This window comes from Glycine soja, chromosome 16, assembly GCF_004193775.1.
Source record: "Glycine soja cultivar W05 chromosome 16, ASM419377v2, whole genome shotgun sequence".
Lineage (NCBI taxonomy): Eukaryota > Viridiplantae > Streptophyta > Magnoliopsida > Fabales > Fabaceae > Glycine > Glycine soja.
The window spans coordinates 26,866,947-26,879,002 of NC_041017.1; the positions used below are offsets into that span (position 1 = coordinate 26,866,947).

At 30.9% G+C, this 12,056-nt stretch overlaps 2 protein-coding genes across 2 annotated transcripts; both read left to right on the top strand.

The window, feature by feature from the left end:
- The first annotated feature begins 370 nt into the window (after positions 1–370).
- Positions 371–4,276, top strand: LOC114389538 (IST1-like protein). Its single transcript, XM_028350230.1, has 7 exons — positions 371–545; positions 628–760; positions 2,521–2,624; positions 2,704–2,875; positions 3,027–3,167; positions 3,256–3,344; positions 3,437–4,276. The coding sequence occupies exons 1-7, from the start codon at positions 454–456 to the stop codon at positions 4,029–4,031; spliced, it is 1,326 nt and encodes a 441-aa protein (XP_028206031.1). The 5' UTR covers positions 371–453; the 3' UTR covers positions 4,032–4,276.
- A 3,143-nt stretch (positions 4,277–7,419) lies between these two features.
- LOC114389104 (GDSL esterase/lipase At5g37690-like) lies at positions 7,420–10,965 on the top strand. Its single transcript, XM_028349702.1, has 5 exons — positions 7,420–7,855; positions 8,136–8,284; positions 9,218–9,463; positions 9,741–9,984; positions 10,470–10,965. Exons 1-5 carry the CDS (start codon positions 7,612–7,614, stop codon positions 10,688–10,690), a joined length of 1,104 nt encoding a protein of 367 aa, XP_028205503.1. The 5' UTR covers positions 7,420–7,611; the 3' UTR covers positions 10,691–10,965.
- The last annotated feature ends 1,091 nt before the right edge of the window (positions 10,966–12,056 follow it).

Consider the following 12,056-nt stretch of genomic DNA (forward strand, 5'->3'; position numbering starts at 1 on the left):
CACAGGCTCCATTAGAGTAACTTTTAGGGTGATAAATTTTAAATTATTTTTTAGTGAGTGTTATATAAAATTAATTTTTTTTAAGATCTCTTTTATATTTATTTTAGGGATAAATCTCTTTAGGATTTTTATACCCTGTACCAGAACCTATTTTCTACCTTAAATTTTTTTATTACATCTTTATTACAAGATTCACATAAAATCAAATATTAAACTCAAAATCCTTAGTGAACCTCTTATATTAAAGTTGCCCTTACTCTCAAAAAAAAAAAAACGAGAAAATAATTCCCTTTTTCTAACTCTCCTTTTTCATTATTATTATTATTATTATTATTATTATTATTATTATTATTATTTTCTTTCCTTGTTAGAAGACCGTTACTCTTCTCTTGTCTTCTCTTTGTCTCCTTAAACCCCAAGTCGGAGCAGGAGCCATTACTCTCCGCCACCGCCATGACGGTTGCAAGCGCCGCCTCTTCACGCACCAAGAGGCTCGTCAAGCTAACGCTCTCGCTCCTCCGCCTCGGCTTCAACTCCTCCAAATGGTACTTCACTGCACCTTGAACTCTCTCTCTTTCGCATTAAACGACGCACAAATAAACAAAACGACTGTGTGTGTGGTTGCAGCAAAACGGCAGCGAAGATGGCGGTGGCGAGGATCAAGCTGCTGCGGAACAAGAGAGAGGTGGTCGTGAGGCAGATGCGACGCGACATTGCCCTTCTTCTCCAGTCTGGTCAAGACGCCACCGCTCGCATCAGGGTAATACTAATAACAAAAATGCAAAAATGGGGATTCCTTTTTAACCTAATTGTTCTTGCTTCTCTTCTTGAATCCTTCCACGTTATTCTGCATCTGTTTCTTTTTGTTGGTTCTGTTTTCTTGCATCCAAGAACCCCCTCCATCTTGGAGCCCAATAATGTCAAGAATGTGCTTCTTCTTCCTTCTCTATGAAACCTGAATCCTTCAAGGCTGGAGCTTTGATACTAGTCGGTAGAATCTTGATAAAATTAGGGGTAAATTGTGTTGAAATATCTTTAATCTTTATTTCTTTAATCTTTATTTTTTATGCTGAAGTTAAAAATTCACACAGGTCTATAATTTAGGACAATTCATCAAAAGTCCTAGCATCTATGTTTGATTATTAAGAATTAGGTAAAATACTTGGATCCATAATTAATTTTTGATGTAAGATTCTTTGACATTTGTTGTAAGATCTTTACAGCTATCCATCATGATCACAAACAATAATATTATGATTTTTTTTCAACCGAAATCTTTTTATTTCTCAATAGGACTTTTCGTAACTCTTCAAATGAGGAGAAGAAAAACTATGTGTGACGGTTGAGTATATTGAGAATCATAATCTTCTTATAATGTCTTAACCTAACAGCGTTTTCATTATCTCATAATAGATCAACACCTGCTTATTTAAAGTTCATATCATCTTATTTAATTATCTAACATACTCATTTAATTTGATCAAATGAAATAAAATCCTCTAATAATAATAAATAGTTAATATAATTTTACATTGGAATGGAAAATTCCAACAAATTGCACATTGTACATATAAAACATTGCAGAACTTTGAGAGTCAACACCTCCCAATATCAGCATAAAGCTAATTAACTAATTGTAACTTACTAATGGTGTTATCTATAACAATTAACAAGATGAGGTCACATTTAATTTTCTAATTCTTTCCAAAAATTATTCTTGAATGACAACTTTTAGTGTTATGAAGAAAGAGCATTCAGTGTGAAGTTGTATCGATGTAAAGGTTCACGAGAACTAATTGGGATGTTCTAGTCAAAAGACATAAGACATTAATTGTCATCTTTGACTTATATCAGTACATAGTTAGTTTCAAATGCTTAAGGTTATAGATGCCGGTCTCTTTAGTCACTTCAGGGGATACTAAAAAAGGGTGAGAATTTGTAACAAGAGGATTTAGCTTTTATTTCAGTACAAGTCTTTTAAAGAGTATTATGATTTAGGTTGGTTTATAGTATCTATTGATCGTCACAATATCTAAGCATCACGAGATGTCTTTCCCATTTATGACTACTGTGCCATCTCGTGTCTCGAGGCTTCAGACGTCTCAAGAACATTTTCTATGTTGAACTGTGCCAAACTACTTATTGAATCAGAATTCATTACTTCTCAGTAAGCTTTTCCACCATGATATCCTTTTCTAACTAAATAAATCTAACTAATAGTAAAGAAGAGGCCACATGTAATTTTCTAGTATTTAGTATTTACCAATAATTATCCTTAAATGATGTCTTTTAATGTAATAAAGAAAGAGAATTTAGGATGAAATTGTATCTAATGTAAGCTTTCATGGGAATTAGTCCAACAATATACTTTTGGGAAGGCTGTGAGAAATGCTCACTTTTTTAGAAGGAATGACATTTGAAAGTTAGAGGTGGTATGGTGACTTATCAAATGCCTTTTTAATTTGATAATTGAGATGACTATTTTGTGATTTTTACAGAAAGATTTTTGTGGCTTTGTAGGTTGAACATGTCATGAGAGAGCAAAATGTTTTGGCTGCAAATGAGTTCATTGAACTCTTCTGTGAATTAGTTGTGGCCAGGCTCCCAATCATTTCAAAGCAAAGGTAAAGTGTTTCGGAACCTCATTATATTATTATAAAAGTGACAGGTTTGAAATTCTGATGTTAATCCTACTTGTTTCAGGGAATGTCCAGCAGATTTGAAAGAAGGAATTGCTAGCTTAATATTTGCAGCCCCTAGGTGCTCTGAAATACCAGAACTTGTGGCACTTAAGAATATCTTTGACAAGAAATATGGGAAAGATTTTGTATCTGCAGCTGTTGATCTCAGACCTAGCTGCGGTGTAAATCGCCAGGTAAGCCTATTTCTGACTGCCATTTTTCTTGTATTTGCTTACAAAAAAGCAGCCTTTTGGATTTTGATGCTTGCTTGTCAGTAAACTACTTAATTTCTATTAATCCACAACAAGTATTCATACTAGTGTTGCAAATGGGAATGAATTTTAGTTGATTGAAAAGCTCTCAGTACGAACACCACCGGGTGAAGTAAAATTGAAAGTGTTGAAGGAAATAGCTAAGGAACATCAAATTGATTGGGATACTACAGAAAGTGAGACAGAACTTCTCAAGCCTCCAGAAGAGCTAATAGTACGTTTTGTGTCTTGGTTTTCCTTGCTTTCTTCTCATGCTTTGTCTCAAGTTTTAATTGATGATTTGGCTCTTTCTCTCTTGTCAGGTAGGGCCACGTGCTTTTGTCAGCGCCAGCAGCCTACCAGTGAAACATTCTTCAAATGTGTCAGTGGAATCAAATCAGCCAGCTACTAGGTGATCCATTTATTTCTAGATTCTACCCTATTAGATGTGTGCATTATATTGTCATCTTATTTCTCTAATGGAATTTTTTGGTGATTCATCAGATTATCAGGTGGTGGAAGAACTGAGGCCGTGTATTACGAGGATTCCAAGTCTGCTGCTGAAGCAGCAGCTGAAGCAGCTAAGAAAGCAATTGCTGCTGCTGAAGTTGCTGCTTATATGGCTATGAAGGAGTCTATTGAAGCTCCTCAACCATATGCTTACAATGATAAGTTGTATAACTCAGGAGTCAACTCTGGGACCTTCCAATCAAACAATCCTGCAAAATGTGGCCAGAACATGACTCCAAAATCTACAACTGAAGAGAAAATGTACAGGTCACAGAGCGTACCAAGATCTGATCATCTGAACAGTGAGGATACATTGCCTGACCAATATGGTGGAAATGATTATAGGAGGCACAGCTACCATCCAACTTCTGCGCATTCAGATATTAAGTTTGATGAATCAGATTGTGATGAAGAAATTGAAGCAGAAGAACCTCCTGTGGTTACTATGCCCCCTAATCGGTTTCCATCACCAGTACCTTCATCTATGGTTAAACAGGATAGCCGCATTCATGTTCATCCCAAATTGCCAGATTATGATGAACTTGCTGCCCGCTTTGATGCACTAAAATTCAAGAAGTCACAATCCTGAACCCACTTTAGCAACCAACTGTTTATGAATCTATTTAATTAATTTATACACAATACATATAAGAATGGTATATTTTGTTACATAGAGATACTAAGAACATTGGATGCTATACTTTGGTACGTACGGTTCTGCCTCAGCATGTTATATTTTTTTCTGGAATAGTATTAACTTTCCTCAACTCTCAGTAATTATTCCATCATTCTGAATATACTACATGATAGGGGCATGAAATTCTAAAAGTGTAATGAAAACTATCGTAATCTGAACTTACAGAATGAATGTCCAAGTCCCTGTTAAGCTTATTATGTAATGGAAACTATTATAATCTGAATTTGTAGTGTTACTAATTTGATTGTTGTGACAAATAGCTCAATGTTTATTTAACAATTGATGATCTACACATCAGCACGACTCTCAAAATGCATCTTACAAGTGAAAGAACTTCACTTCTTGAGAAGGTACTCCATATTTGGAAAGAAATTATCCACTAAAAGTATGTATAGTATTAGTAGTTGCTCGCTGAATTATGGCCCCTCTCTCTCCCGTCATAAGAGACTTGAGAGGTATCCTATGTATAACTGTACAACTGTTTGAGACTTTGAGCATACATTGGTTGTTTTGATATTGGAATTTTGAGATTTTGAAATGACTTATTATTAGCAAACCGTTCGTAGTGCATACCATGGGAAACCAACAAGGTTTGTGCCATGTAAATTTATAAATCATAAAAATGTAGACACAAATAAGTTTTAGTAATCCTTTATGCTACTTTTTTTATAAGACTAAAATTAAAAGTTTATAAGTTTTTACAAGACTCAATCTAAAATTTCACTTACATTAATTATTTTCACAAAAATATTCTTAATTATGAGTATTTTTGTGAATTTAATAAATAATAAGATTAATGTATTATTATCTCAATTCTAAAATAAAGATCATGTTAGTTTTTTAATATAATATTAATTTTTTTCTTATTAATATTCCTAATAAGTATTACTTTAGTTTTTTAATGTCATACTAATAGTCTAATATCACTATCTTTCATCTATTTAATCAGTTTAGTTATGTATATCATTTTCTTTCTCCTATTTATTAATGTTTCTTTGTATTTTTTTGTCCACAAGAATTATTGTGTTAGAAAGTTTATAATAATTCATGCACTCTTGTTTAACTAAGTAATAGACTCTTTGATATTTTTTTATATGTAGAAAACAACTTAAAATGATACTTATTTTAGGACACATAAAATAATATTTTAAACTTTTTGTTAGTTTAACTTTGTGTTGTATAAAGACTTTTTAGGAATTTACTTTTACTTTTCATGGTCGGTCAATAAAAATTATAACAATAAATATATTATTGATAAAAGAGATTAAAAGAATTAAAACTAATAAAAATATTTTTAAAAGAATAAAAATATGTCTCATTCGTGTTAGGCATGATTTAGGAAAAATATATAAATTTAAGATAAATTTAATCCTGCTAGCTATATTAAATAATTTTTAAATCTTAATTAAATTAGTTAATTGAGTTTTATTAAAAAAAAACTGAAAGAGTAATTTTTTATGGCTTCTTAATTTTATTTTGCCTTCTTTTTGTTTTGTTGTATATTTTTATTTTGCTTTTGTGGCTTACACATGGACACATTTCTAATAATTAATAATGACACGTATAACAAGAAAAGTTGTACAACTAAACATTTTCTATTTCCAATTAGGATTAATGTTTTTTTTTTGTGAGATAATTAGGATTAATGTAGATGTGGATGAAACTTACATATAAAATAAGGAATTTTATTTTTTGCAGCATATGTTAAGATAATAATCAGGCAAAAAAATTTACATAAGATAATAAGAACAAGCACAAGGAACCCCCAAAGTGACGATCAATTAACAAATGAGATCTATTGCAGCGCTAGCTTCTGTACCTGCCATATTATACTTAAAAGAGAAAATTGTATATTGGTACAACGCATTTTTACATTTTTTATTAAAAAAGAAATGAAAAATGAAAGAAAGAATATTAGAATAAAACTATTGATGTAATGAAAAAGTATAAATAATAATATTTTAGAAAAAATAAAATAAGTGATCTATCATCTCCATGAATTAACTAACACCAAATATTTTTAATTTAATTAGTTTTTTTTTTCCTTTTGAAAGTAAGGTATTCTTTCGTCCAAAAGTCATTCGACTAATTTTTTGAAAAAATAGAATATCAATTGAGAGGAAATTTTTCTTCTCACATGTGCTCCTCTATTCACATAGTTAGAGATTGAATCTGACACATACTTTTTAAGAACCCCAAGTTTTTTTTTACTTAGTGTCACACTTTATTGGTGATATGCATCTTATTGAATTGCAAAGAAATAATTTTATTATTTATAATAATTTTACACAGTTCAACAAAATTGTCTCCCTTAAAAGAGTGTGATCCAAAAAAAATATTACATAAACAATATATATGTAATAAAAAGAAGTGTCATTGATAAACTATCTTTCTAATTAACACTTTTTATATGATTGAAATAAGTTTATTAAAACTCAACAATTTTTGTAGGTCTTATTTCTAAATCATGATAGAAAATCATTAAGGATGTGTTTGATTTTGAGGAGGAAAACTGAATAATTTTTTTAATTAAAGTAGATTGTAAAATAGATCCCAAAATAAAATACAAAATTTCTCTCTAATATTATTTTCCTATTAAAAAAACAAACACAACTTAAATGAGAAGCGAAATCTATAAAAAAAATTAGTGATTTTAATCCATCATAAAAAGTATAATAAAAAAAGACAAGTGTTAAATTAAGGAAATAAAAGATGAAAGTATTTTATTAACGGGCAGAAAAATACGCTTCCCTGTAATGTTATATGCACTCCCGCGTAATTTTCTATATAAACTTTCCTCTTTTAATTCTTTAGTTATAGTATTGATTAACAAGATAAAAAAAATGTCAAAAACAATATCTCCTAACCTTCTTCTTAGAAAAACATCAACCTATGTAAGCATTAGATGTCTCTATATGTGAGAAGGGTACTCATGTCTGGTCCTCCAAGTCCGCAATCTCCTATTTAATATGTAATCATTAGAAAAAAAAAAAAAAAAAAAGTCTAGGCTATTTTAATTTGGAAACGTGTAATCGAGGAGGTGGGTGATCGTGGAATACTTAAAGCACGACAGGAATGTATGAAGGCATCAATGAAGATTCTCAAATGAAAGTGACCCTTTTGTACAACAAGGAAATATTTTTGTTGCCTAATTCTTTGGATTTTGTTGCTTAATTCGCTGGATTTTGTCAAGAACTTGCGTTTGCAGCGCCTGGTTTAAATTCAACACTAGAATTCACCGCCTAATTCTCCTAATTTCCTAAGCATACAAAAACATCATTTTGTGCCAGAAACGAAAAGACCTTCAGACAACTGGCAGTTGAAAGAAAATTAATTTAATTAAAGCCTATGGTCACTGTACTCATATTTTGTCCATAGTCCAGCTCTAGTTATATAGTGGCAGCGAGTGACCAAACCATGCATTAACCTACACTCAACTACTTCATACCCAGTTATTAGCCTTTTATTCTATATGTGTGTGTTAATTCTCTTTGTAGCCATATTTGTTGCTCTGGTTGGCTCGAGTTTGAATGTGGACACTGAAACAGCAGTGCCAGCAGTTTACATTTTTGGGGATTCCATTTTTGATGTTGGCACCAACAATTTTTTGAATGATTCAAAAGCCAGGGCAGATAATAAACCTTATGGGATTGATTTTCCTAACTCAAAGCCAACTGGGAGGTTTAGCAATGGCTATAACACTGCTGATCAAATTGGTATCACTAACCCATTAAGTCTAAAATTATCACTTTATGATTGGAGGTTTTTTTTATCCATAAAAATCAAAGACATGTAGTATACATTTATATTAATTCATTCATCTTATTCAATCAAATCAACTGAATTAAATTCTCTTGTTCGAAGTTTATTTAGTTCAACTTAACACTTAATTGCTTGGGAATACATTAGTTCATAAAAAAATTTGTTTATTTTTTTCCTCAAAAATAAAATAAGTTCAACCCAACTGTTACTAATTATGTTTATTTTGCTGATCAGTGAGATTACTAGGATTAAACGAGAGCCCACCTGCATATTTGTATCTAGTCAACAATGATACAGAAAATTTCAACAGCTCGATTCTTAAAGGCGTTAATTTTGCTTCAGGAGGATCAGGGATTATGGAAGAAACAGGAAAACAACACTTTGTAAGCTCTCCCTTTCTCCTTTTGCCACCTTTATAGTTGACAAAAATTAGTTATTTTAACAATAATTAAGTAAGGATATACTTTTAAGTAGATTTGCTCCCTTCAATTCTTTATTCCAAGATAAATATTTTAAACTTGCATCGTCGATTATTTCCTCCTCACTAATCGGATTCGCATCCTCTCCAGCAACATCTCTCTTCAACCTTCTCCTGTCTCTCTATCTTTCTCCTCCTTTCTATTTTTTATTTCAACTTTCAACTCTCTCTCTCTCTCTCCTATTTTCTGTCCTCTCTCTCTCTCTCCTATTTTCTGTCCTCTCTCTCTCTCTCTTCTATTTTCGGTCCTCTCCTCCCTTGTTTTTCCTGCTGGAGAGATGGGAAGGATGAGGACAGGAGAGGATCCACACTACTCACTAGTCTTTTTTTTTTTTTTACCAAACTCCTCACTAGTCTTTGGTACCTCTTTTATCATCGTAGCATGATATATATTATCACATTTGATCATAATATATATTATGATATATGATATTCCTTTTTTAAAAAAAAATATTTATGATAAAAAATTTATTGGAATAAGTAATAAATGTTAGAAATACATTATTTTAACATTTTTTTTATTACTGGTACATGAATAAGATAAATGTTAGGAATATACTTTTCTTGACATACTTTTATTGGCTAAATTTATTGAAAATATCAAAAACTTATAAATCTTATATCATATTTAATGATTATTTTAAAATTTTATGATTGTTGACTAATTAAATAAAGTAGTGTGTTAGAGAGAGGACCAAACACGAATAATAAATCATCATGCCTTATCAATCTTTACCTTTCTCATCAACGACTAAACTAAGTTACCAGAGAATAGCCTATTTTTTATTTTTTTTTGTTTTTTGGGACAAAATCAAACTAAAATATTTTGTCAAAACAGATCGATGTAGTATCGATGGCAGACCAGATCCAACAGTTTGCAACCGTTCACGGCAATATCTTGCAATATCTAAACGACACTGCCGAGGCTACAATTAACAAATCTCTCTTCCTTATAAGTGCGGGAAGCAATGACATATTTGATTTCCTTTTGTATAATGTGAGTAAGAATCCCAACTTCAATATCACACGTGAGGTTCAGGAATTCTTCAACCTGCTAAGGACTACTTACCATACCCATCTCAAGGTACGTCCTCTAGCATTTCCCTTTTTACTGAATAGTAATTAATTGATGAGAAAAATAATTATATATTAATATTATAAAATAGTTTTACACTGTAATCTAATTATAACTTATTATTTATGTTAAAGTTAATTACCTTAAAAATCATATTAAGAATAATTTATGATTGCTTTATAATATAAAATAGTTTTAGATGTGCATAATTATTATACTTTTAATTGATACTATGTAAGAAGCAACCTTTATTTAATTTCCTTCAACGTTTATTGCTACACCACAGAATCTACACAACCTTGGAGCCAGAAAATTTGGGATATTAAGTGTTCCTCCTGTAGGTTGTGTCCCAATTGTTACCAATGGAACTGGTCACTGTGTGAACGACATTAATACTCTTGCTGCACTCTTTCACATAGAAATTGGTGATGTGTTGGAAAATTTGAGCTCAGAGTTCCCGGGCATGAAGTACTCACTTGGGAATTCATATGCTATTACCTATGACATGATAAACAATCCTGACCCACTTCGTAAGTTTCTTTACTGATCCATGAAAGAAAAAAAAAATTGTGCTTTCACACATTACTTGTCCTGTTTCTTTCAGCAAAAAATAATTTATGGATACTCAAAACGAATTTGCACCTAAAAAGAAAAAAAAGGAAAATGAGAAAATATAAATATGATATCATAATAGAGAAAAAAATAATATATATGAAGTTTGTATATAAGTACATATATCTCATGGTAAATACCAATAAAAGTTAATCCATTTGACAACGAACAAATTCATATTTTAAAAGGATATAAGTTTGATTTTTACTGTGGATATGAGGATTTTGTTTCTAGGGAATATATAAGTATTTTTTTAGTCTTGAGGTATGTTTTCGAGACTTAACTTACCTAAAATTTCATCCATAAAAAAATAAATTTCATGATAAATAGCAGTTTTATTTCCCAAGTAAAAGTATTTCATTGCTAAAACGGTTTCATTTTGTTGTTTTGTATGATTATGAAGATTTGAGTAACGTGACATCAGCTTGCTGCGGAAATGAAACGGTTATTGATGGAGTACCCTGTGGCTCCGATACCCAAGTATGCGAAAATCGCAGCCAATTCTTGTTCTGGGACCAGTACCATCCCACTGAGCATGCTTCTCGGATAGCTGCTCATAAACTATATAGTGGTGGGAAAGAATATGTAGCACCCATGAATTTCAGTCTATTGGTTCAGGAATAGTCATCAATTGAAGACAGAGTTTAAAGCAAGTTGGATTTTGTTACTTTGGTTTTCTACACTACTTGGATTTTGTTATCCAAGGCTCAGTATACAATCAATAAACAAACATTGAAGACCGAGAAATTGAACAAGCTTTTGTTATCTGACTTGGCTGTTGTTGTATAAATTTAAGTTTTATAAGCCTCTTTTGTTTTTATGATGAGCCATGCGGGCAAGTTGGTTAATATATAATGTACTTGTCAAATGGTGGAATCAAGGGTATCGTTTTCAAGTTACATGTTATAGATAATATTATTTTATAGGTAAAATCAAACACATATATATCATGAAATTTACAATAATTTATGAGTCATTCCGAATCAATATTTGAACTAGATTCTTTTTTATGTTATAGATAATATTTAAATATAAGTTTCATTGTATTTTTTACCTTCAACAAATTAATTTAATATATTTTACTCCAACTTTTAAAAAACTTACAGATCTTACTTCTAACTATTTGTTCATTAATAAACACAAAAATTAGGATAGAGTTTGCCAAAAATAAAGTTAAGATTAATATTTGCCAAAAAATAAAAAAAGTTGGAAGTAAAAAGTTGGGTGTAAAATTTGACAAAAAAAAAATAGAAAGTTGAAAGTAAAAAGTGTAATTATGTTAGAAATAAAATGATCATAAATTTGTTAAAAGTTGAGAGTAAAATGTGTCAAATTAATTTCTTGAAAATAAAATTTACCAAAAGTTAAAAGTAAAAAGTGAAATTATGTTACTAGTAAAAGGATAATAAAATATGTAAGTTTCTTAATTGGGGATAAAACGTGTCATTTTTAAAATTTTACCACCTGCATCCCCTAAAATATTAAAATCCACTAACTTTTACCCTTCTCTATTACACCTTCCTTCTCCAACTTAGCCTTGTTCCACGTTTTTTGTCTCTATCAGTATCGTGTTGTTTTCCCTTGCACGAAGTATGGATTTGAGGTAAAGGTGGCATTCCCTTCTTCTATCTTGGTCCTTCTGCTGTAGACCGCGAGTACTGGTCACACTATGCTAGTTAGGTATTTTTTACCCTCTCCTATTTTCAAATAGGTTTATCCTTATTTACGGACTAAAGATGAGAATGGGGAAGACGATGGGGTGTGGGTGCTTCGGCGGCCCATAGATTGGAAGGGGGAAGACGGGGCGGTGCTGATACAGTTACTCTAACCAATATCATTATATAACACTAAAATTTATATTATATATTTAATTTACATGTAAATTTAGATAATAAATTTTATAATATTTAATTTTAATTTAATAACTAATTTGTTTATATATAAATTGTAAATAAAAATCATAAATTTATTAATGTATTTTTTATCTTAT